The 27649-nt window shown below is 36.9% G+C and overlaps 1 protein-coding gene across 1 annotated transcript in view; it reads left to right on the forward strand.

Annotated features, from left to right (window-relative positions):
- Positions 1 to 27649, forward strand: part of PIAS1 (protein inhibitor of activated STAT 1) — a 118860-nt gene that overhangs the window by 86192 nt on the left and 5019 nt on the right. The window contains exons 7-11 of the mRNA XM_080807867.1: positions 836 to 941; positions 10916 to 10989; positions 21867 to 22027; positions 23760 to 23890; positions 24750 to 24930. Of these exons, the coding sequence (XP_080663993.1) occupies positions 836 to 941; positions 10916 to 10989; positions 21867 to 22027; positions 23760 to 23890; positions 24750 to 24930 (653 nt within the window). The remainder of the gene's footprint in view (positions 1 to 835; positions 942 to 10915; positions 10990 to 21866; positions 22028 to 23759; positions 23891 to 24749; positions 24931 to 27649) is intronic.

Here is a 27649-nt window from a genome sequence, read left to right on the forward strand (position 1 = left end):
GTATTTTTTCCTTTTACTTCTTTCCAAATCTCTTGATCTTCCTCTTGATCCCAACACCAAATAGAAAGTGGCCCTTCTTACTGAGATCTCTCTCCTACCCTTAATAAGCCTCAGCCCTCTTTTCTTCCTCTTATCCAGTCATGTACCCGTCACTCCACTTTGGCTTTATTGATTAATGTTTTCTTTGTTCCCTTCTCCTGCTACCATCTCCTCTACCAATCCTCTGTTGGTAATAGATACTCATCTCTTCATTTGCCCAACCAGCAGCTTCTCTTTGAGAATCTTTAATATTCCCTCTGTTTGTGATAATGGCCCATATAGGGTCTTTTTGAAACTAGTTAGAAGTAAAAAGAGAGATTCGATGGTATGGATTAGGAAGCCAATCTAATTTGTAATTTTTAAATAGCTACTATTTTAGCTCTGTTACCTACTAAATATGGTTTATGGTGATTTTTTGACGTCTTACTGGCCTTGGTTTATATTTTAGTTTTAACAGTGTTTTTTTATATAGGTGCTTCAAATTGATTAGCTTCAAGCATAGGTAGTCAGGTAATATATAAGCATGACAGACTTGACTTTATTGCTTAAAAGTTGCAAAATTCTTTTACTTCTCTACACTTCCCTTTCCTTGTCCATAAAAGTAGGTTTATGACCACCTCAGCAGCTTTTTGGTTAGGACTAAATTCTCGTTCATGAAAACACCTGATAGTGCCTGGCCACACACAGTAGGTGTTTTAACAAGTGTTAGTTTTCTTTCCCTGTCATTGTGGGATTAAAATAGATGTACTATTTACTTATATATGTTGTTTTTCTGCATCTTTTTTTTTTTTTCCAGAACTATTCCATGGCAGTGTATCTTGTAAAACAGTTGTCCTCAACAGTACTTCTTCAGAGGTTACGAGCAAAGGGAATAAGGAATCCGGATCATTCTAGAGCTTTAAGTACGTATAATAAACTTATTTCATTTATGCAGCTGAACTATTTTGGTAAAGGTTAGAGTAGTATATTTTCAACGAAAGAAATTTTTTTCACTAGACCTTGTCATAGGGGATACAAAACACTGAAAACTTGTTTTCTGAATAAAGTAAATCAAAGCTTAGAGGTGGTTTTATTATCTTTGTTATGACCTATATTTTATAGTCTCTATTTTACTGACCTTAAAGGTAACTTTGGTAAGCTAGGAAATGAATATGGAAGAATATTTTATGAAAACATCACAAAATAAATGTTTATGGAATTCTAGGAGACAGGAAGGAAACCTTGGCATATGTTTCATGAGAATTATTTTATATTTAATGTTTATCCAGGAAAAATGTACTTGAGTATGTGATGACTGTATCCCTGCATTAATAAAGTAAAAAGATAGTGAGATGGTAAAAATAATAACAAAGCAGTTTCTGTTCATCAGTTATATAAGCCTTGGACAGGTCACTGTCTTCTCTGAGTTTCAGGTCCCTCATGTGTAACAAGAGGTTGTTACTTCGTGACTTCTAAAGTTCCTCTGAAGTCTGGGCTCGTAGTTATGAATAACTAGATGGTTCATAGTGTTGCGTAGAATTTGAGACGCAGAAAGGTCTGCAGATTAACCATTCTGGCCTCAGTTCTTGGGGATGAAGGCCAGAGGTTAGCATCCTTTCTCAGGAGGAGAACTAAGTCCTTCTGTTGTTCTCTTCTTTGTGAGAGATAGATTCCTTATGGATGGATTCATTCATGGGGCTGGACACAGGGAAACCAAACTTTTACAGGCAAGGATTAGATAGCTCCTCTTTAAGGATTCTTGATGTGAGTTGATTAATGAAACCCACTTTCAGATTTGTAGTTAGGCACACTCTGGTGAAAAGAACTAAAGTAGTAAGGCCAGCTTTCCTCTCACTTTCCTCTGTGGCATAGCTTTTATCTTATTATGCTAACCTGTTTCTGTGCCAGAGTGAAAGATCCCACCACCTCTGACTAGCAGTATACCCTCAATAGTTCATTGAAGGACTTTTCTGCATTAAAAGAACCCTTTTTAAAATGCAAATAATCCTGAGTCAAGAGGAGTATACTTTTGGCTAATGTCTGTGTAGACATTCCTCAGAAGACTGTGGAGAGCTAGAATGACGGCACTGGTTTGGAGTCTAGGGGAGAGGAAGCACCAGTGAGCAGGGACAAAGAAGGAAAGGGACAGACATCTGCTTTGAAGGAGGAGTGCAAGAGAAGGAATTTTTTTTTTCCCCCACTTGCTGAAGTCCATCCCTGGTCATTCACTGGAGAATCTTTATATTTGCCATATAGCTGTAGAATCTCATCTAATCAAAGTGTTACGGAATTAAGTGAGCTTGTGTAGAAAAAGTAATACCAAGAAATAAGGCAGATAAGAATGTTATATTTAATAATAATAGTAGTAGTAAGGCAAACCATTTTTCCTCAAGCTGTTCACTCTTCTTCATTTGTAGTTGTAGCACCATCTGGAGGGAGAGTAGGAAGGTGAGCCTAGTATTATTTTATTTTCTGGAAGGAACCACTGTTAGTCATTATTCAGGAGCAGAAACTTCTTAATTCAAAGGTTGTTTATTTCATCTCTGATACAGTGTTCGAAGTGAAGAGTAGTAGAGTGGGTGGGATTTTGGGGGCAGTTTATATCTTATCTTACTTATTGGCCTGAAGAACCAATAAAACATTAATTTGGATCCTACTAGTAAGACATGCATTGTAATTGATTAAAGAACAGATTGTTTGCCTTTATACTATCTATAAAGAAATAACTTTCTGAGTAAATTAATTGTGTAATTAAAAGATTGTCTAAAACAACTTGATAGAAGAAAACGTTGACAGGTTTTTCCAGATATTTTTGAAAAATAAGTTTGCCTAAAAGTATATTCACTGTAAGTCCTTCTTAATCTTATTAGTAAATTTTGCTGGCGGAGTTGTATTCATCAAATCATGCACTATTATGTTCTTGAAAGAATAAACTTAGTAATATTGAGACTTTTCACAGAGACATCTGCTCTGATTCTTTGGATTTAGTAGATTTTTGTCTTGTGATTTCTGCCTTTTTGTAGAGTTTGTCCCCTCTATCGCAAAGGCAGGCCTTCACAAATTTTTGGTCATGTTCCTGTCTCCTCTCCTTCTTTCCTGCAGCAGTCACTTTAAACCCTGGCCATAGTTTACTCAAACACTACTCCCCCTCTCTCAGCTGCTACCCCTGCAAGAAAATTAGGGCTACAAGATGGGAATTCTCTCAAACGCCCATTTCTTCCTTAATCCTAGTGTCACCATAACTGCTTTTCACCTTATCTACACTTGCACCTATCCTTACTTACTCTTTTCAGTCTCAGGAGGAAATGTCCCTTTTTCTGCTCAGAGTTAATCTTTTATTCATTTATTCTTCTCATTCAAGAAATTATATTAAGAGTCTACAATGTTCCAGGCACAGGAGAATATAGCATTAAACAAGACAGACACCGTCTCTGCATCCCTTAGAAGTTTGCAGTCTTGTGGGAAAGACAGAATTAAGTGATTGAGTGAGTCATTAATGAATTACAGTTGTGACATGTGCCTTAAAGAAGAAAGACAGGGAATTCTGGAGGTAACAACAGAAGAACATAGTCCTCTCTGGTGCTGTGAAGTTTAAGACAAGATTAGAAGGGTGAGGAGGAGTTAAGCCCCAAGATGAGAGGGGAATATGCCAATAGACAGGCCAGTGGAGCTAGAGAAGAGAGAACAAAGGAGAACAATGGCCAGAGAGATAGCCATGGGATGAGTTCACATAGGTAGATGGTAGATACAGGTAGATACAGTTCATAAAGGTAGATAATAGAAAACCCTGAAAAGATTTTTAAGCAGAGTGACATGATCAGATTTGGGCAATAAGAAGGTTGCTCTGCCAACTGAATTGAAGAGAGGCTGGCCTGATACAGTGAGTCTAGTTAGGAACCTGTTGTCCAGGGAAGAGGTGATGGTGTCTTGAACAGACGTAATGGTGATGGTCATAGAGATTGATGGCTTGAGAACTGGTGAAGGGTAGCAGTGGTGGCAGATTACATGTGGGGAGTGAAGGAAAAGGAGAAGTCAAGGAGCAGTTACATGATAGTGCCATTTGCTGAAATGGAAAACAGTTTGGAAAAGATTGAGATACAGAGGAAAGATCAGAGTGTATGTTCACGCTAGTATTTGAGATGTCTGAGACATCCAGGTGGAGATGCTCAGAAGCAGTGTTTTAAGACCTCGCTCATTTATCTGCTCTCTGTCCCTCTATAAACTCTTCCTGTTAGCCTTCCCCATCAGGTCTTTTTCATCCTTTAAAGAGTACAGAAACAAGCTATTCTCTACTCTAGATAGAGCTCTGTGCCCCTCCTGTTGTCCTCATCCTACTTTCTTCAAAGAGCGGTCTACACTTGCTGTCTACCTCCTCGCTGCAACCCGTTGTGCTCTTTTAACTCCGATCTTTCCACTAATGTCACTACTGACAGTCTGGTTGCCAAATTTAAACTTTCTTTCCAGTTTTCATCTTAGATATTTTTGCTTCATTTCCTACCAGCCACTTTCTCCTTGAAAGTCTCTTCTCTATTTCTTCTCAATTAGCTGCCTTCAGTGGATTCTCTTGAGGGAAGCATCCTAAATGTTTGTTTTCCCTGGGGTGTCATCCCTGGTCCACTTTTCTGCATACTTTACCTAGAGATAATCACATCTAGTCTTATAGTTTAAATTAGCATGAACTCTCCCAAACACCTTCATCCCAGACTTTCCCCTGAACTTCAAATATAGATATGTGTAGCTAGCTAACTGCCTTACCTGGAACATTCCACTGGTTCCTCAGATTCAATTATTTAAAACCAAACTCAACGAATCCTATCAGACTTCCATCCTAAATACTTCTCATCCATCTTCTCTCTCTCTACCATTGCTGCCCTCATTTAAGCGCTCATATTCTGCCTTTGTTTAAAAAACCTATTCTAAAATAATATATCCTTCTTCATTCTTGTCCCCTCTTCATATCTCTCTCATGGTAGCAACCTAAGTGATGAATGCAGATCTAATCTTACTATTTCCTTGCAATTCCATAGCTTCTTAACATCGGTGAAGTAGAAACACCCAACTTTGTTAGCATGACAGATGCAGCTTTCCCTGAAGCGGCACCTGCTTACTACTTCCCAGGGTCATCTGTATTTACCCTTCTTCTTATACTTAAATTCCATAAATACTGAATTCTTTTATGTACTGCTCTACTAGTGTTGTTCTCTGTGCCTCTGAACTTCCCTCTTCTTTGCCTGACTCCAGTTATCCTTCTGGTTTCACTTTTTCCAGGAGGCATCTCAGCATCCCTGAAGTGGGTGAGTTGACTTTCAGCTAGCTCCCTGAACACATTTGCATTAGAGCACATTGCAGATGATCCCACTGAGCATCTTTACTCTCCACTAGACTCTGAGTTCCTCTGGGCAGGAATTTAATCTTATTTATCTTTGAATTCCTAGCGCACAGTTCCTGGTGCATAGTAGATTTCTGTTAAGGTAAACTGATTAAAAGAGATGTAGAATAAAAATCTGGCATCTGTGCCTCTGTTTCCTTGCCTATAAAATGAAATATTGGCCTTAATGTGTTCAGGTGTTTACAGCCTTAAAGTTCTAAAAGGATGACTATAAAATAATCTGATATTAAGGGATGATAGAAATTATTAGAAATATTAGGAAAAAAAAGTAAACTGCAAGAAATAGATCTGTGATGATGGAAATATCATCCCTTTGCCCTGACCCTTGTGGTAGCTACCAGCATCATGTGGCTCTTGAGCTCTGAAATGTGGCCAGTGCAACTGAGGAACTGAATTTTAAACTGTGTTTAATTTTAATTTAAATATAGCCACGTGTGACTAATGGCCAGCTCTCATAGGTCATGACAACAGAGGTATTTTAAAAGAGTAAATGTGGCTTGCTATAACTTTATTATAGGTCATATAATAAAATACTGTTACCACTGCCCTCATAGTGACATAGGAAAACTTTAATTCCCGGAAGACCTCCCACACATTGGTTGATGTTGCAGGGTAAATATTATGATTTGTCTTTATTTTTTACTCCCTTGCCCACATATCATAAGGATTTGCTTACTTTATTTTTCCTCACTTTCTTGTGATGAAATTTAACATGGTGATTCTCCCCTTTCTCTTCTTTTTTTGGGTTATGTTTCTTGAAGTTTAGTTTACAAAAGTAAAAATTTACCTTTTTAATTGTACAGTTTGATGAGTTTTATAGGTGCATGGAATCCTGAACCACTGCCACAATCAAAATACAGAACATCCTTCATCCCAGAAAGTTCCCCTGTGGCCTCTGGCCATTCATCTCATCCCCTTATTCCCAGTTCCGTAGCCATTGGTGTGATTTCTGTCTCTAGTTTTGTCTTTTCTAAAATGTCAGCTATCTGAAGTCCTGAAGCATGTAGCGTTTTATGTTTGGCTCCTTTAACTTAGTAAATGCTTTTGAGGCTCGTCGGTGTAGCTTGTTCTTCTTTATTACTGAATAGTTTTCCATTTATCTGTACCATCATTTGTTTATCCATTTATCAATTAGTAGACAGGTTGTTTCCACTTTTGCATCATCATAAGCAAAGCTGCTAAAATATTTACATTTTGCATATGAATATTCCAGTTTCATAGACATATGTTTTTGTTTCTCTTGGGTAAAGATTTAGGACTCAGATAGCTGGGTCACATGAAATGTGTATGGAAAACAGATCGGCAGTTTCTTAAAAAATGTATATGCCATTTGTGCATTCTTACCAACGATGTATGTGAATTCAAGTTTTTCTCCATCCTCAGTAGTGCTTGGTATTGTCAGGCTGCTTTGATTCTTGGCTGTTCTGATCAGTGTTTAGTAGTATCTCATTATAGTTTTAATTTGCATTTTCCTAATGACTAATGATATCTTTATAGCTTCTTTGAGGCAGTGTCTGTTTGGATCTTTTCACCATGTCTTTTTATAGTTTGTACTTTTTGTATACTGTGAAGTCTTTGCCTAACCAAGGTCACAAACATTTTTTTTTCCAGAGGTGTTGCTTTTTTCATTCTTAGATTTAGTTATGCAAATTATTTTAAGTTAATTTGTGTATATGATGCAAGGTGAGGTTAGAGATTCATTTTCCTCATATAGATACCCAGTTGTTCCAACATTTGCTGAAAAGACTACCTTTTTTGCCATTTAATTACCTTTCAAAAATCATTTGACCATAGATGTAGAATCTTACTTCTGGACTCTGTGATTTTCCATTGACCTGTATGTCTATTCTTAGGGCAGTGCAACAGTCTTGATTACTACAACTTGATAGTAAGTCTTGAAGTCAGGTAGAGTCTTCCAGCTTTGTTTCTCAGAATTGTTTTGACTAAGTCAACAATTCTAAGTCAGATATATAAGAAGATGATACAGTATGCCAACTATACTTCAATTAAAATAAGAGATAATCGATAGCAACCAAATAGAGTTTATTCCGGGAATATTAGGTTCATACAATATGACTGAAAATCAATCAGTGTAATTCACCTCAGCAAACTAAAAAAAAAAAAGAAAAAGAAGAAGAAAGAAACAAATCATATGATCATCTCAACATCTCAGTAGGTGTGGAAGAATCATCTGGTTAAACGTCAGTATCCATTGTGATAAAACTCTTAGCAAAGTAGAAGAGAAGGGAACTGTTTCAGCCTTGCCCTTGAGATCTTTTATATATATATATATATACATACATACATATATATATATATTTTTTTTAAGATTTTATTTACTTATTGGAGAGAGAGATCACAAGTAGGCAGAGAGGCAGGCAGAGAGAGAAGGGGAAGCAGGCTCTCTGCTGAGCAGAGAGCCCAGGGCTAGATCCCAGGACCCTGAGACCATGACCTGAGCCACCCAGGCCTCCCTGCCCTTGAGATCTTAGCCAGCACAGTAAGGCAGGGGAAAAAAAGCATACAGATTAGAAACGCATAAATAATTACTGTCTTTATTCAAAGATGATTTCATTGTCTATGTAGAAAAAACATGAAGAATCTATTAAAAATCTACTAGAGTGCAGATGCCTGGTGGCTCAGTTAGCCATCTGCCTTTGGCTCAGGCTGCGATCCTAGGGTTCTGGGATTAAGTCCCCCATCAGCCTCCTGGCTCAGCAGGAGTCTGCTTCTCCCTCTGCCTGCTGCTCTCCTTGCTTGTGCTCTCTCTCTCTATAGCTGACAAATAAATAAAATCTTTTTTTTTTTTTTTTAAAAAGGCTACTGGAGCTAATACATGAATTTAGCAAGTTGCAGAATACACAGTTAATTTATAAATATCAATTGTATTTCTGTTAGCACTGAACAACTAGAAAGTGAAATTCAAAAAACAAAGAATTTACTGTAACATCCAGAAATATGAAAGACTTAGGGATATGTCCCACAAAACTTGTGCAATATGTATATGATGAGAACTTCAAAACAATGCTAAGAGGAATTACAATAAAGCTTGAATAATAATGGGGAGATATATCTTGTTAATAGAGCAGAACACTTAGTATTGTTACTGGAGAGATGTCATTTCTCTCCAAATTGACCTATTGATTAAATTCAATCCAATCAAGATCCTAGTAGGATCTTTAAAAGTATCTTTACATGAAAGGATTGACTAAGATTGAGCCTATAATGGCAAAAGGAAAAAGACAAAGCTTTTTTTTTTTAATGGAAATTGGCAAGATTCTAAAATAATTTGCGAAAATTTTGCCATCTCTGAGAGAAAATGAATGTACAAATCATTTTGAGTAGCAGTAGCTAATATTTATTGAACATAATATTGGGTTATTTTAAAGCATTTTATGTGTATAATCCTTAGAACATTGCTATCAGGTACTGATACTCCTGTGACTTGGCTAACATCTGGATTCTAAGTTAGGCTGATTCTAGATCCTGTTGCCTCTTCTGTTTCAATTTCTCTGGAAAGTACTAATCACTGAACTTTGTTTTGCAAAGCGTTGATACTATGGTCTGTGGTGTTCCTTCATTTAGATGGAAGTTTATCTAGATAAAATTCGAACTGTTCCCATTGCTGTGTATAGGGTGATGAAGGCATGCAGATGTTTAGTAATCACATTGCAGTTCTGTTTACATGTTTCTATTGTATGGTGATTATTTGTTACCTTTAAAAGATACTATTTGTTAAATGTATCTTTATAAGAAAGGATTGACTAAGATTGGGTCTGTCATGACACAGGTGTACTTTCTATAATTTACATATGATATTGTATAGCATAAGGGATGTGGTAACTATATTTTCCAAACTTAAACTCGGGTTTTATGGCTTTTCAGGTGCGAGAGGCAGCCTGTGAATTCTAGAGATTTCAAATATTTGGAATCTCTGGACCAAATGAAAATGACTTTTTATTCTGGCATCAGAGTCACTTCTGGAGCTTTTAAAAAACAACCCATTGGTGTCCCTTTTCCCTATTCCAGTTCAGTGGGCAATATAAGTTAGAAGACACTGTAGGTAGTTCTGATGTGTATCATGGTTGAGATTCACTAATTTATGGAGACAGAAGATCTAAAGTGTGGACCATCTTGGGGCACCTGGCTGGCTCAGTCGCAAGAAGAGCGTGCAACTCGTGATCTCAGGGTTGTGAGTTTGAGCCCCACATTGGGAAATTATTTCAGTAGATAAAACTTCAAAAAATAAGTAAAATGTGGACCTCAAAAAATTCAGATTATAATGATAGCTATGTTTAATAAAGGTGGGACTCTTAATTTTCAGCACAATGGACATCTACTCTGAAATCATTCTAACTTATCTGAGTACTTTTCTGCTCCCCCTTTTCTTAATTCTGTATATAACATATATATAATATTAACTCTCTGTAAAAAAAAAAAATGCTAAAAAAAATAAAAAAAAATATTAACTCTCTGGTTACACTTAGTTGTGCCACTGCTCTGAAATTCTGTGATTGACTGACTATGTACACAGCCACTGTGCTTGGGCCCCACCTTACACAGATGTCAAAGGCAGGGTGGGACAATTTCTAAAATGATTGGAGTATTGCATTTAGGCATTTCCAGTCTCACTTCAGTGTTTGAGATTTTCAGAAGTAGCATATGCCTCAGGATTCCAGAGAAGTGTACAGGTCCTTGTTATATGAGACTGACAAAGTAACATTACTAATGCCTCCGCTCTTAAGAACCACAGGAGGTTTGAGCTAAAAGGCTTAGAGATTATCTAGTGTGGGTTCTTATTTTGCTAGAAGCAAAATTAAGGTCAGAGAGGAGGATTGACTTGTCTAAGCATAATTAGTTTATGGATAAATAAATATAAAACTCAATTATATGGGGAAAAAGCATTGAACTTTTTTCATAATTTGAAAATAAAATTAATGTATTTTCATAATTTAAAAATAGAATAGAAAAATAGAACTAATGTATTAACATATAAAATGTAATAATATATTTTATTATCTGAGCTTTGAAAAAACTTGTAAATGTTAGTTGTATAGTCCATATTGATTGATTTCTTTAAAAATAATATTGGCATGAAAAATATTGGTCATAGTTTAAAAGAAAGAAGAACTTTATCCAGTTTCTTAGAGTTTATAAAAGGAAAAGTTTCTGCTATTAGTTGAGTATGTCAGCTTACTGTAGAAATTTCCTTTATGTTACTGCAATGCAGTTTTTGTTCCATGAATGAGAAATAGGAAACTTACAGGAAATTTAGTCAGTCTATAGATATATGGTGGTTTTTCTTTTGCTTATGATAGAAATTATAAACCATGTAATTATTTTTATCTTTACATTTAGTTAATTGGAAATAATTAAACAGATTATTTTTGAGTTCATTTTTTTTAATGGTTACTCATTTTAAGTTCCTTGTTCTTTTTCGTGTTGCATCAGTGATGTATCTTTAATAAACATGTTCTGTTTGTGTGTTTTCTCTTCAATGAATGTCAGTTAAAGAGAAATTGACCGCGGATCCAGACAGTGAAATAGCTACAACCAGCCTAAGGGTTTCTCTACTATGTCCAGTAAGTGTTAACTAATACTTGCTTTCCAAAAGATTCAACATACATTTTTCCCCTTTTATGAAGTATTTCCAGTATTTGCAAAATGATGTTTACTTTTGAAATATGCCCACCTTTGTCACAGTTTCTGAAAAGTAGAAAGACATTATTATTATTTAGTCATAGGATTTGGAATCTAACCAAATTTTTAAGTCTGTAAAAATGTCCTACTCTTCGTAAGCTGTGTTTAAATATTGCTTATGATCAATGATTATCTCTCAGACTCAAGTGTAAATTCTTCAAATAAGGAATGGGTATATATTGGTATATTTATTAAAATTGAATTTTTAAAAATAGTATCCTTTTGAATAGAAATCTAGCCATGATTTACCCACACATTCAGTTTAACCATTTTGCCAACAATGACTACATTGTAAGAATCCACTAATTAAAAACTGTTCTATTTAGCCTGAATAACTGAATTGGTTATGCAGATAAAAATAACCTAGAAATATTTTTAAACCAGAAAAAGAGGTCAAAATCAATTGTTTGCACAAAATGAATATAAGGTCCAAAATATACCAGATGATTAAACTTGTAGTGAATAAGTTTTCCCAAAAAACGTGTTGTTAATATTTATTTCTTAACCAGCATGGTGTTAAGTCCACCAGTTGTAGGAATGGTAACTGAATGTGGCTTTCATACAAAAATATGTGAAAAAGTAGGAGTAAATTACTTTGACATTTTAATTACCTTTTGTTCTATAATTAATCAAATTAATCATATCTAAATTGGGGAGAAAATATAAAGAATAAGAGGACACAGCTGTTTCCTAATTTGCCTGGATTATTCAGGCAGGCCTGATATTGAAAGTCTTTAATATTGAAATCTTCCTAATCTAAGATGAAGATGAAGTTATTGTATTCTTAAATAATTTAAACAGAAACTAAATTTTATTTATCCTACATCTTAGTCTTTTATAACTTATAAAATCTCAAACCAAGATGAAAAAGTCTTTAGCTCATAAATTAGTTTATAGTACTGTATTTGATGTAGCTCTTAAAAAAAAACTTTTTTGTTTTATAATACTGCTAAGGGAATCCCTATTTTTAATCAGGCTTTTATAAAATTATAGAAATACAATGGAGTGAATAAAATCCCCCAAATACTATCATTTTGTATATATCCTTCTATCTTTTTATTACTTATAATAGCCAATCTTTTTCTTAAGAAAAATACTTGATTCTAGCCTTTTTAATGTTGTTATTAAAATTCTTTCCCAAATATATGATGCAATCATTGGCAGAACTAAAAGGAGAAATAGAAAGCAACACAATAGTAGTAGAAGACTTGATACCCCACTTTCAGTTATGAATAGAATAACCAGACAGAAAGTCACTAAAGAAGCAGGGGGCTTAAACACTATAGACCAATTCACCATATGTATGTATGTGTGTGTGTGTGTGTGTATAATACTTTTATATATATAAAATACTCCGTACAACAACAGCAGATTACACATTCTTCTCAATTGCACATGGAACATTTTTCAGTGTAGACCACAAAACAAGCCTTAACAAGTTTAAGTCGTACAAAGTATCTTCTTTGACCACAGTGGGATGAAACTAGAAGTCAACAGCAGAAGGAAAACAGGAAAATCCACAAATAGGTGGAAAAAAAAATTTTTTTTTCTAAAGATTTTATTTATTTACTTGAGAGAGAGAGAATGAGAGGGGGAGAAGGTCAGGGGGAGAAGCAGACTCCCCGTGGAGCTGGGAGCCCGACGATGCGGGACTCAGTCCTGGGACTCCAGGATCATGACCTGAGCCGAAGGCAGTCACTTAACCAACTGAGCCACCCAGGTGCCCCACATAGGTGGAAATTAAACAACAGACTCTTAAACAGCCAAAGGAGTTATCACAGGGAATTTAAAAATGGAGACAAATGAAAAAAAAAACCCAATACAACAAAACTTACGGGATGCAGCAAAAGCAGTAGGAAGAGGGAAGTTTCTAGCAGTTAATACTTACATTAAAAAAGATCTCAAATCAGCAACCTAATGTTATGCCTCAAGATTCTAGAAAAAGAAAAACAAACTAAACCCAAAGTCAGCAGAAGGAAGGAAATAACAAAGATTAGCACAGAGATAAATGAAACAGAGAATAGAAAAACAATAGGAAAAAAACATTGAGACCAAGAGTTAGTTTTTCAAAAAGATCAACAAGATTGACAAACCTTTAGCTAGACTAAGAAAAAAGAGGGGAGACTCCAGTAGCTAAAATTAGAAATGAAAGCGAAGATACTACAACTGATGAACTGATAAAACAGAAATATAAAAGATTATAAGAGACTACTATAAACAGTTATATGCCAACAAACTGGATAACTTAAAAGTTGAAGTATATTTAACACCAATCATTTTCAAACTCTTCTAAAGAATTGAAGAGCAGGGAATACTCTCAAACTCATTCTCTGAAGCCAGCATTATCCTGATCCCCAAATCAGACAAAACCAAACAACTAAAAAAATCACACATCATGACCAAGTGGGGTTTGTAGCTGGAATATAAAGATGGTTCAGCATACAAAAAGTCAATCAGTGTGGGGCGGCTGGATGGTTAAGCATCTGCTTTGGGCTCAGGTCATGATCTCCAGGTCCTGGGATTGAGCCCCATGGCAAGCTCCCTGCTCACTGGGAGTCTACTTCTCCCTCTGCCTGTGTCCCTCCCCACTGTTCACACACACACACACACACGCGCGCGCGCGCGCGCGCGCGCACACACATACTCTCTCTCTCTCTCTCAAATAAGTAAAACATTTTTTTAAAAAAATCAATGTAATAATACCACATTAACAAAATGAAGGACAAAACCCACATGATTGTCTTAGTGGATGCAGGAAAAGCATTTTGCAAAGTTCAGTACTCTTTCATCATAAAAACACTCAACTCACTAGGAGTAGAAAGAAGCTTCAGCATCATAATAAAAGCCATATAGAAAAAGCTGACAGCAAACATGATACTCAAGGAGACAAGAATGCTCACCCTCACCACTGCTATTCCACATAGTACTAGAAATTCTGGCCAGAGCAATTATGCAAGAAAAAGAAATAAGACATACAAATTGGAAAGGAAGTACAATGATCTCTATTTGTAGATGTCATGATCTTTTATGTAGAAAACCCTACAGATTCCACAAAAAAACAAAATAGAGTTGCAGGATACAAAATCAAAATACAAATTTAATTGTGTTTCTAAACATTAACAATGAACAATCCAGAATGGAAATTAAGAAAACAGTCCCATTTACAATAGCATCAAAAAGAATAAAATACTTGGCAATAACCTTAGCCAAGGAAACAAAAGATTTGCACACTGAAAACTGTAAAACATTGCTGAAAGAATTAAAGACATAAATAAATGAAAAAAAAAAAAAGACATAAATAAATGGAACGACATCCCAGGTTCATGGATTGGGAGGCTCAATATTCTTAAAATACCTATACTACCCAAAGTGATTTTTAAAGATTCAGTGCAATCCCTATCAAAATCCCAGTTGCATTTTTTATTTTGCAGAAATAGAAGAGTCCTAAAATTCCTGTGGAATCTCAAAGGACCCCATAGAGCCAAAAGCAGTATTTTAAAGAGCAAGTTTGAGCCCTCACATTCCCTGATTTCAAAACATACTACACAGCAACAGTAATTAAGATGGTGTGATAATGGACATAAAGATAGATAATGGGGGGTGCCTGGGTGGCTCAGTGGGTTAAGGCCTCTGCCTTCGGCTCGGGTCGTGGTCCCGGGGTCCTGGGATCGAGCCTTACATCGGGCTCTCTGCTCGGTGGGGAGCCTGCTTCCCTTCCTCTCTCTGCCTGCCTCTCTGCCTACTTGTGATCTGTCAAATAAATAAATAAAATCTTTAAAAAAAAAAAAAAAGATAGCTAATGGGGTGCCTTGGTGGCTCGGTGGGTTGAGCCTCTGCCTTCAGCTCAGGTCATGATCTCAGGGTCCTGAGATCAAGTCCCGCATCAGGCTCTCTGCTAGGCGGGGAGCCTGCTTACCCCCCTCTCTCTGCCTGCCTCTCTGCCTACTTGGGACCTCTCTCTGTCAAATAAATAAAATCTTAAAAAAAAAAAAAAAAGATAATGTAGGGGCGCCTGGGTGGCTCAGTGGGTTAAGCCCTTGCCTTCGGCTCAGGTCATGATCCCAGAGTCCTGGGATCAAGCCCCGCATAGGGCTCTCTACTCAGCGGGGAGCCTGCTTCCCCCTCTCTCTGCCTGCCTCTCTGCCTACTTGTGATCTCTCTCTCTCTCTCTCTCTGTCAAATAAACAAATAAAATCTTAAAAAAAAAAAAAAGATAATGTAGACTAATGGAACAGAATGTAGAACCTAGAAACAAACTCTTGGATTTATGGGCCAAGTTACCTTTCAACAAGGGTGCCGGGACTACACAAGGGGGAAAACAGCCTCTTCAACAAATGTGCTGAGAAAAACTAGATATCCAAATGCAAAAAAGGAAGTTGGGCCCTTACTTTATACCACATGCAAAAGAGAACTCAAAATGAATTAAAGACCTAAAACGTAAGACCTTAAACTTTTAAACTCCCAGAAGAAAATGTAGGGGGATAGCTTCATTGAATTTCACAGTGATTATTGGACATAACACCAAAAGCATACGCACAAAAGCAAAAATGGACAAGTGGACTAGACCAAACTTAAAATCTTCTGCATGTCAAAAAAAAAAAATGAGAGTGAAAAGACAACCTATGGCTTAGGAGAAGATAGTTGCAAATCAGATATCTGATAAGGTATTAACAACATAAGAAACTTCTCCAACTCAACAACAATAATAAACAACCTGATTAAAACATGGGCAGAGGACTTGAGTAGACGTTTTTCCAAAGAAGATTTACAAGTTGCCAAAAAACATGGAAGGATGTTCTACATTGCTAATCACTAAGGAAATGCAAATCAAAGCAGCATGGGTTATCACTTCAGACCTGTCAAGATGGCCACTATCAAAAGAACAGAAGATGCCAAGTGTTGGTGAGGATGCAGAGACACTGGAACCCTTATTTTATATCCTGCCCCCCCCCACCCCCCCCGTTGGTGGAGATATAAAATGCTGCAGCCATTGTGAAAAATAGTGTGGAAGTTTCTCTAAGAAAGTAAAAATAGGTTTACCATATGATCCAGCAATTTCTCTGTTGGGTATATATCCAAAAGAATTCAAAGCAGGATCTCAAAGAGAAAATTTGCACAGGCATGTTCATTACAACATTCATAATAGCCAAGAGATAAAAACAGCCCAGATATATATTGAGTGATGAAAGGATAGATAAAAAGAAAACGTGGTAAATACATAACAGTGGAGTACGCTACAACACGGGATGAACCTTTAAATCATTCTGATGAGCAAATAAGCCAGTCACAAAAACATAAACACTACGATTCCACTCATAAGAAGTGTCTAAAGCAGTCAGAATCGTAGAAACAGAAAATAAAAGGTGGTTACCAAGGACTGAGAGGAGCAGGAATTAGTGTTATGGTATGGAGTTTCAGTGTTACAAGATGAAAAAGCTTGAGAAATCTCTTACACAATAACGTGAATATACTTAACACTACTGAACTGCATGCTTAAAAATGGATAAGGTGGTAAATTTAATGTTACATGTTTTTTTTACCACAATAAAAATATACAGGCCGCAGAGTCATGCAGTAAGTTCTTAAGTAACCAGATAAATGTTTTGTTGTTGTTGTTGTTTTTTAGAAATATTACTTGTTTTTGTGAGTGTACAAGTAAAGGGAGAAGCGGGCTCCCCACCAAGCAGGGAGCTTGATGCGTGACTCAATCCCAGGACCCTGAGATGATGACCTGAGCTGAAGGCAGACGCATAACCAAGCCCCCACCAGATAAATGTTTTAACAGATTATGGTGTAAAGGAAGCTGACATTTTTTTAACATTTAGGAAAACAACTCACAGACCAAATAAGTGGAAGATAGGAAGAAGACAAAGATTTAAAAAAAAAAAAAAAAGATATCCTACTTATTCTACCCCCTTCCCTCAAGCCCCTGTTTATGTATTTTCCTCCTCCGTGTGATTTCTTGCCATCCCATTCCATTATAAAATACCAGTTTAGAGACTGAGAAGTTTAGAAAAGTACAGAAGCTTCATTTTCCTTAATCACAGGAGGAAGTCTTGTCTTTCTTGAGTCTCCTTTTAAAAGCGTTTATAGTTGTTCTAGTATATGTGATATTTGTATCATTAGATGAAGCATTTATTCATATACATAAGCACTGTAATACAAATCTTGATGTTTTTACTTCTAGAACTAGTTTTGAACTTCCTAGTACAGGTATCTTTATCAGAAAATGTTAATCATGTTTTGCCTCTCACACCTCTTAATTTAGTGGGCCATCTTTAATTTTCTTACCATATTGCCTGTTTCCTCCCTTTTTAGTTGCAACAGCCATCTGCTTTTAAAATTCAGATCACAGAAAAAAACAACTCTAAATACATATAATCCATAATTATAATACTTTTATAGATTTCTGTTTGGCTAAAGGGAAAATCCCTTTACAATTATTCTGGAATCTAGGCAATATATTTTAGGTACATTTTTATTCTAAAAAGTAAAACTTGGTGATGACAACTCATCTATATATCAAATTTATAGAATAATAAAAGAGATTTGTTCCCTCTGAAATATGTAAATATGACGTCTGACTGTGCATTTGAATTGCCCTTGTTTTGATACACAGAGCTCAAAATAAATGAGTTTCTGTTGTTTGTGTGCCATTTAGCTAAAGGCAATGAAAATAATTAGAAATGTTTTTACTCTTAGGGAATTTTTTTTAGTTCTGATTTATTAAAAATACAGCTGGAAGAGGATCGCCTGGATGACTCAGTTGGTTGAGTGTCTGACTCTTGGTTTTGGCTCAGGTCATGATCTCAGGGTCGTGAGATCGAGCCCCACGTCCCTGCATCCTCCCTGCATCTGGCTTCATGCTCAGTGGGGAGTCTGCTTGGGATTCCTCCCCCCCCCACCCCGACTTGTGCACTCTCTCTCTTTCTCTAAAATAAATAAATCTTAAAAAAAAAAAATACAGCTGGGAGAATGTTTGAGAACCTACTTTGAGAGATATTTATTCCTCAGACCTATGAATTTCAATAAAAATGACTTGGAATTAATAGAAGAAAAAAATTCCTTGGAAATTAATTTATAAAATATTGATAATGAAGTGAAATTATTCTTGATATTACTATTCCTTTTTATGAGGAAAAAAATACATATTACTGACTTTTTAAGGTCCTTTTGTTATAAGCTATAAGCATATCTAGGTAGGGTATTTTCTCCTGCAGCATGCTCAGTTACTAAATAGTACTGTTATATGTTACAGTAAGGTTAGTGGCATTGGAAGACTTATTTAGGGGCTGACTACAGAGTGTTTATTTGCAAATGATGTAAATATCCTCATATCCTGAAAAGGAAAAGGGGCATGATAATGATTATAAGATGAAGATGTTTAGAACTCTGCTTTTCTCCTGATACCATATTGGAGAAATCCGTTTCCATTTGTAGATGAGTATTTAGGATTTAGAGATTGTTTTTAAAATCAGAACTATGAGGAGTATTATCACATAACACTTACCGATTCTTTGAAGCAAAGCATTTCTGTGACAGCTAATCAACAGTGCATTTGGAAGTGAACTTTTCCTTTCTTTACCCATTTATAAATGTCTTTCCTGCATCCTTCACATAGCAGTGTTCATTAAAGACTCTGGGTAAATTTGTCGGTGTGGCTGATCATAAAGGCTTGAGAATAGCTCTCTCACCAAAAAGATGAGCTGACAAGGGAGGATTAGAGGGAGGAATGTCTGTGAGATGATTGTTTAGAGAATAACTGCTTTTTGGAGTGTAAGTTCTGCGGCCTGTGGCTTGGATTCTGAAACCGGCTTTATGTCTTACCTTCGTGTGCATGGTCTTCATAAACTATCCAAAGTGGTCTACTAATTCTGCAATACGTGGACTTTGTCTACAATTACTATATTTGTCTAGGATTTTCCAGTCTGCGGTTTCTCTACTTAGTATTTAAGCATTAGGAAAAATACCTGCTCAGTAGCAATTTGTACTTCACAGGTAAGTTAAGGTCTGCTTTAAGATATAAAAATTTAATTTGGCACCACCAAGCAAATCTTTATTTGGAAAATGTTTCTGGACTAAATGTAACATGTCTTGGCTAACAGTAAATATATGATTCTTATGTTATAAGAACTAGTTGTTCTTTTTTGCCTTTTCATCAAGTGCTTGTATAAATCAAATCATAAAAATTGAGTAGGGCGCCTGGGTGGCTCAGTGGGTTAAAGCCTCTGCCTTCAGCTCAGGTCATGATCCCAGGGTCCTGGGATCGAGCCCTGCATCGGGCTCTCTGCTCAGTGGGGGGCCTGCTCCCTCCTCTCTCTGCCTGCCTCTCTGCCTACTTGTGATCTCTGTCTGTCAAATAAATAAATAATCTTAAAAAAAAAATTGAGTAGGAGGAGTAAAGAGTTGTTTAATCTTACATGTGGGTAGAATGGAAGAACGACTGAGCTGAAATATGGGTGTGTCTCCCATTAGCTTACAAAGTGATTTGAAGCAGATAATGTTTCTGTACTTTAATTATAATGGGTGACATGTATTGAGCACTTACTATATGTCAGACACATAACATAATTTAACATAGCATAACACATAAGTAACTTTATTTATTTATAAAAATTTCATTCATTTAATTGACAGACAGCGAGAGAGGGAACACAAGCAGGGGGAGTGAGAGAGAGAGAAGCAGGGTTCCTGCCAAGCAGAGAGCCCGATGTGGGGCTTGATCCCAGGACCCCAGGATCATGACCTGAGCCAAAGACAGACGCTTAACAACTGAGCAACCCAGGTGTTCCCACATAACATAATTTAACATAACATAGTACAACATAACATAATTTAAATCCCACAATCTTATGATGTAGATGGTATTTTTATCCCCATTTTACAAAGCTGAGACTCAGGGAGACTAAATGAGATTCAGGATTCCCACAGTAAGTAGCGGGGCCAGGATTCAAATCTAGGTAGAAAAGTCCAGAATTCATACTCTGGCCTGCCTTGTAAAGTACTTTGTGCAGCCCCCACACGCTCGGTGAGTGGTCCCTCGTAGAGCAGCTCAGTGAAGCAGAGCCAAAGCCTTAGTCCACACACACGACCATCTTCCTGCTGTATAGCACATACATTTCAAAGTACGAGGGATAAGGAATTGAGTCTGATGTATTTCTCGTAGGAGGGGACACATCCATAAGTAGTGCATAATCACGTGCAGGGTGGAGTTAGGCACACAAACAGAGAAGGGAGCTGTCCGATTGCTCTGTGTCTCTCTGTTCATCCCTCTGACACTGTAAGCTGGCACTGCTCTCTTCTCATCAGCTTATAGCACGGCTGGGGCCTGTTTTGTTCTTCATCACTACATCCTGTTGAAGTAAGGAGGAAACAGTGTTACTTTGGAGATAGAAAAAGAGGCCCAGAAAGGTTAAGTGCCTTTCCTAGAGGCACAGTAAATCATTGGTACCAGAACAATAATTTAGGGCCACAGATGACAGTTAATTTCCTTGGTAGACTTCCTAGGAAATTGCACATTTCCCTGAAATTCTTCTAAGCCAAAATCCTTTTCCTCTTTCCTTCCTCATTTAACTCATATCCTTTTCAAGCCTTTATGTTTTTCAAGCTTGCAAGTATGTGGGAAATTCTAGTTAGCAGACAGTGTGGTTATTGAAAGTAGGTAACTTCTCTACTGTATGGTCATTGTTGCCTCCGGGGGACCCCACAGTGGTAACCCAGCTGTGCTCTGTGCAGTGGCCTCCAGGGAAGGAGTTGTGATGTGACAGCTCTCTGGGCAGTTTCTGTGCCTGGGCCCAAGCCAGCAGCTCAGGGACCGGATGAAGTTGGTTTCATTTTTCATAGGACAGACTCTATTTAAACCTCAGCTTAAGCAACATTTGCAAGGCAAGAAGAGAAAGTCTCATGACATGGTGGAGATGGTAGAGGTCTACGGATGTTTGTTGAACTGTCTGTGCTAGTGCCCAGTGAGGGAAGAAGTACAGAGTGCACGCTCTTGACTTCCTTCTCAGAGCTGCCATTTGGCATCCTGATGAGTGCTTGCCCTTCGTTCCATTTTCACATGTGAACTACCCTCATTCAGAGATCAGGTTGGATAACTTTATATCTGTATCCTCCAGTATTTAATAAGACATTCTTTTTCCATTTCCCAAATGTCTAGTAAAGTGGTTCTTAACTTTTTTGGATCAGAGACTACTCAGAATTTACTGGGGCGCGTGGGTGGCTCAGTCAGTTAAGCATCTGCCTTTGGCTTAGGCCGCGTTCCTGGGATCCTGGGATTGAGGCCTGCGTTGAACTCCCTGCTGAGCAGGGAGCCTGCTTCTCCCTCTCCCTTTGCCCCTCCCCCCTTACTCTCAAGTGAATAAATTTTTTTAAAATCTTAGGAAAAAAAAAAAGAATTTGGTGAGAGTGCTCTCTCTGGGGAAATGTACAAACTTGCAGAATTTTGCATATAATTTTAAGGAGTTCATGGTTCTTTCCCCCCAAAAGCTGATCTGTGAGCTTTGGTGGGGGAGGAGGGAATAACCCTTTCTGTAGACTTTCCATAGTCACTGTGTTTAATATCTAAAGAAATACTCTAACTTTTTTTAACAGGTAGGTCTCATAGAAAAATGTGTTTAACGTTCTTCCATATTGATGAAAAGTAACCATAGTATGCTCTAAGTCAGAATACATACACATTGTGTTTCAGGAGATTTTTATCAAAACTTAAATTGAATAACAGTTGTCTCATATTTACTTTTGTCTCCCTCTTTTAAAGCTTGGTAAAATGCGGCTGACAATTCCATGCCGGGCCCTGACATGTTCTCATCTGCAGTGTTTTGATGCAACTCTCTATATTCAGATGAATGAGAAAAAACCAACCTGGGTTTGTCCTGTCTGTGATAAGAAGGCCCCGTATGAGCACCTTATCATTGATGGGTATGTCCATTTATTGTGTTTCCTTATACGGTGACATGACCGTCTATTATTTGGATTTGTCTTCGTCAGGTTTAGGATGGAAATTCTGTAGGTAGTGTTTTCTGAGTAATATATTTTTAGGATTTTTCTGATTCTAGAAATCAGTTCTTTTTAAAGTAAGTAATACTGTGAGCATTTTTCCTTCCTAAGTCAACGTCCTCCTGTTTGGGGAGCGCACGCTTTCCCATCTTTGTCTCCTTTTACCATTTAAAGTACCAGTGGTTCTGAGCAGGGTATGGTTATATCTGTTCCTCACATGAATCCGTCTACCTCTAGTCATGCAGACCATGTCAGAGAAAGAGTGAAAGCACTGAGAAACTCTGGCTAACTTAAGCTCCTCCAAATTGGGCTTTTTAGTGGAAGTTAACCTGTTTTATGCAAATGTTTCTTGTGGTTCAGTTGTGGTTCATTATACCTGTTCCCCATCATAAGGGCTGCTAAAACTGATCAGCGTGCTGAATAGGAGCTTTCTTGGTTTCTCTTTCCTCTGAAATACTTGTCTTTGTCTTGTCTGCCTCCAGCATCACAACAATCAGGGTTTTTTATGGTGGTGTTTTTTTTTTTTTTTTAACACTCCTGTGTTTTATCTGTCCTTCTAAACATCTTGTTGGAGTGTTTCTCTAAATGTACCCCTTATCCTCTAGCCTCCTTCTTTGTCCTTTTTGCCACTGAACAAAGATAAATTGTGGAAAGAAGGATCTTCTTGGTAGTTGCTGTACTTGCCAGCAAAACACTTAAGGCAGCTTATCTACAGCATTTGACAAAACTCAAGAGTCTGAAGTTGTACAGTTAGAAAGGGGATACATTTAGCAATACAGTGTCACCTAGAGCTTGAAAGATGGCAGACCAATCATGGGGAAGAAGTAAATGTGTCACTTAAGTGTTTTATGTTTAATTGTTCAGAAGTGACAGTGATCACTAATAAATCTAAGTAAAGTAATATTTTACCAATGCTTTGTATTACATAGCTTTAGATCCCCTCCTCCATAAACTGGGATCATTCTTTATTTTAAAAAGCCAGCGCACATACACACACGTTATCTATACACACATTTAAAGAAAAATGGAAAAACTTAGGAAAATAAAAGGGCTTTGTAGTGTATTTTCTGATTTTTGTTTTTCTAGAATTGTGATAGTACAGTATTAATATTTTTTTATCCGTTGGTTTCATTTCAGAATTTGACACTTCCACACATTTTTTGCAAATCTCATTTCTTAATATCGGCATGGTATTTTTCAAGGAGATGTACCATTTTTTGTATGTGTTGTTTCAATAAGATATGCTTACTGTGGACAGTTCGGATGATGCACAAGAATGTAAAGGAGAAATGATGTCCCCACTCAGAAATAACTGCTGTTCGTGTACCATTCACACACAAAATTTTATTTTCACACTGTAGAATTTTATTTCCTTGGCCTCTTCCTGCTTTCTGTGACTATTTACCCTATTCTTAAAAATCTTTGAAAACCTTGCTTTTCATGGTTATCTAAGGTATCTTGTATAAGATACTGTAATCTAAGTAATATTTCTCTAAAATAGGCCTCATTTGAGAACAAATAATTGTCTGTTCCCCTTTCTTCTTTCTTTATACTTCTACCAAATGTAGGAGATCTGAATGTTTTTTGAACAGCAATACTTCTAGTCTGTTTTCATTTAGAATGTGATATTCAGAGGACCACATATTTTTTGTAGCTTGTTTATGGAAATCCTAAAGTACTGTACAGACTGCGATGAGATACAGTTTAAGGAGGATGGCTCTTGGGCACCTATGAGATCAAAAAAGGAAGTACAGGAAGTCTCTGCTTCTTACAATGGAGTTGATGGTGAGTTGATGGTTTTCCAGAAGGGTGGGGCAGTCTCCCTGCTGTGGTATAGCCCTGCTTTTCAGTATTAAAACACATGTATTTCTGGGGCCACCTGGCTGGCTCAGTCAGCAGACCATGTGACACTTGATCTTGGGGTCGTGAGTTTGAGCCTCACATCGGGTGCAGAGATTACTAAAAAAATAAAATAAGCTTTTTAAAAAAGTATATATTTCTGAAAAACATAGCAGTTTATGGGTAGCTCAGTAACTCTTACGAAATTATTGATTAAACATTCAGAAGTAGTAGAGAACTTTTAAATTCACTTTGCCAGCTTTTAAAATTTTGGGATATTGAGATTTAAAAGCAACATAATCTAGTAAGTCATTTCTAAGGTCATGCTTTTGAAATGGTATCCTTTTAAATTTTTAAGAGATTTGGTAAGGATTAATGAACATTTCTTCTTCGTTTATGTTATTTTTCTGGTTTTTAGTATGTTTTTGCTAGCAGGAAACTATGACTTTTAAAAAATTTTCTATTTCTTAAGTATCTGGGGTACATATGTAATATATAGTATTTACCCTCAAGCTGCTTTTATTCTGAAAAAGCTGCTTTTATTCTGAAATAGACATACGTTTTGATTGTTTGCCCTAATTCAGAATTGTCTTTCAAAAAAACAAAACGAAACAAAAAAAACCCTTAACAACCAATAATAAATAGTATCTTTAAACTTAGGGGACCAGAGCTACTACTCTCTGACCGCAGCAATATTTTAAGTCTAAACTATAATTGATAAATTAATCCATAAGGGCACACTGAGGAAAAAAAGAGAGGTGTCATAGGTCTTTTTTTGCCTTGTGTTTTGATCATTCCCACACAGGATGCTTGAGCTCCACATTGGAGCATCAGGTGGCTTCTCACCACCAGTCCTCAAATAAAAATAAGAAAGTGGAGGTGATTGACTTAACCATAGACAGTTCATCTGATGAAGAGGAGGAGGAGCCATCTGCCAAGAGGACCTGTCCTTCCCTGTCTCCCACATCACCACTAAATAATAAAGGGTAAGTACCGAGACCTTGAAAAGTCATTGTGAAAGTTAATTTGCAAATACGATTTAAAAGATCTGCCAAAGAAAATGATTATCCATGATTGTAAAACTTAACTTGGTAGTCAAAGAATAGGTGGTATTTTCCCCAGGTGTGTGATAATCTTGAGGGGCTGGGATAGTGCATTCAAGGAGTCCCTTGGATACAATATTTATCATACCGAAAGGTATTCTAGTGCAGTGGTTCTCAAACTTTGGTGTACAGCAGAATCGCCCAGAGAGCTCATTAAAACACACATTGCTCCCTTATTCCCCCATGTCTGATGCAGGAGTAGAGACTGAGAAAACTTGTCTCTCTGATCAGTTCTTAGGTGATCTTAATGCTGCTCATAGGATTTAAAACATTTACTCAGGCTGGAAATGTACGCTATAAGATTAATCCTGAGTTGAATCTTTCAAGTAGAAAACTGAGGAAGACCAGAGGAATGCTTTAAGCCGGCCTCAGAGTGTGTGAGGTTTGCAGAAAGAAGTCAGAGCCTGAAGTTGCAGGGCACAATGCCTTCTGTTTTGCAAACTCATGTCCCATATTTGCCATTAGTCTCTTATCAGTAATAGTGTACCTTGGTTATGCTTCAGTTCAGTTTAGCAAACACTGTTATCTACTTTAGGTAAAACACCCTGTGCTTAACATGGGTGATAATAATAATAATAATAATAAGTACAGACCTAACCTTAAAGGTTTAACATTTTGTGGAGGATAGTAAAACACATGGCTAGCGCTCTAGCTATACTCTTAAATAGACTCAGCCGCATGAGACACATTAGGGATTCTCAACAAAAAGTCTGAGGCACAGTTGTGCACACGAAAGGTGAATCTAGAAAGAGGTGTGCCCTTTTTTAGTTATGTGTCAGCAGAATGATGTAGCCTGTTGGAACTGAAAAGGAGCTATTCAAAAAATCTCCTTCCAACAAACAGTATGCCTGAAGAAGGAATGTTAAGTGGGAGAAGATCTGATGTAAGGTTGCAAGGTTCAAGAGGGAAAGTTAACACCAGACCAAGAGCAGGCATTTCCATGTTTGGAGTGAAATAATTTTCAGGTTTGAGACTGATGAAAGATCTTCTATATGATATGATAAAAGATCTTCTATATGAGAATATTTGTAATTACTTGAAAGGTAAAGTTGAAACAATAACTACATAATAGTGATAAATGTATCTCACTCATTAAAAACTTTGACTGTTTCAGGAATCTTCATAATACGATCAAACCTGTTACACAGGTTGGTATTTTCACTCTAGAGGAGCTTCACACACATCAGACAGCAGTAAAGACATTAATAGCAGTATCATTATTCTAAAGAAAAAAAAACGAATTCACTAATTCTAGTTTAAGTCTTACTTCATGAACATTTACCTCTGATGAAAGCCTACCCTGATGGCTGCTACCCAACAAGCCTGACCTTGTTACTGCCCCGACTTATTTTATAAATCTGATTGAGAAAAAAAGAAAAGTCAAATGGCCAGAAGCTGGTATATTTAGAACAAATATCGATAGACTCTTGATTCCAAGATATTTTATATATCAAAGCATACTGTGACCAAATACATATTATATTGTTTCTTTAAATACCATAATTTGGCGACATGAAAAGATATTTCATAAATCTGGGTGTATACATACCTTGTAGATTAAATGCGCCATTGTGTGTAAGTTAGTTCTACTCCTTAGAGTATTTTAGTAGTCATACATATATGTGACCTGTGTGGTAGTTTTGCTCTCTTGACTATACATTTTTCCTTAAGAGAAACTTTTTTGAGTGTTTAGGAATCTAATGTTTCAATTCTTCAGGTATTTGCTTTGCTGTTTTTCCAAAAATAGTTTTATTATGTTTAGAAAATTACATTAGATGCATTAACTACTTCCTGAGCTTCCCAGTGAACAAGTAAACCCAGATACAATATTTACAAATGTCAGACCTTTCTCTGTTCTCAGATAAAAACAAGCAGCCTTGGGGCGCCTGGGTGGCTCGGTCGTTAAGCCTCTGCCTCCAACTCAGGTCATGATCCCAGGTTCCTGGGATCGAGCCCTCCATCGGGCTCTCTGCTCTTCCGGCAGCCTGCTTGTCCCTTTCCCACTCCCCCTGCTTATATTCCTTTCACTGTGTCTCTCTCTGTCAGATAAATAAATAAAATCTTAAACACACACACGCACACACACACACACACACACACACACACACACAGCCTGAAAGTTTATGGCATTTTTAGAAGGATACAGCCATATTCAACACTAGTGGCCATTTTACAGTAATGACTAGCCGATAAATAAAAACCTAAACCCTGAGCATATTGTATTTGTTATTGTGCAGTGTAAAGGTGGAAATGCTTTTTCAGAATATTATCACAAAATTGAAAAGAAAGTTGCCAGCCAGGAATTAGAGGCAAACATTAGTAAATGTAAAACATTTTGTTGTCTTTAGCCGCCAAGTGTTTAGTATTCATCCAGAAGTGGGTTTTTTTTGCTGTTTGGTATACCAAGATGTTTTCAAAGGCTGGCATTTCATCTGCTTTCTTCTCTCTTGTAATCCCTTAGGCATTGTCAGAGGAGACGGCTAATGGAAAATGGTACTTTTTATAGATGTAAGAGGTTTAATTAAGTTTCCATTAGACAAAACATTTTTATGAGGTAGATGAGAGTTTATTTTATGCTTCAGATTCCATTCATGAAAATATG

Source organism: Martes martes (genome assembly GCF_963455335.1).
Source record: "Martes martes genome assembly, chromosome: 7".
In the NCBI taxonomy this organism is placed as follows: Eukaryota; Metazoa; Chordata; class Mammalia; order Carnivora; family Mustelidae; genus Martes; species Martes martes.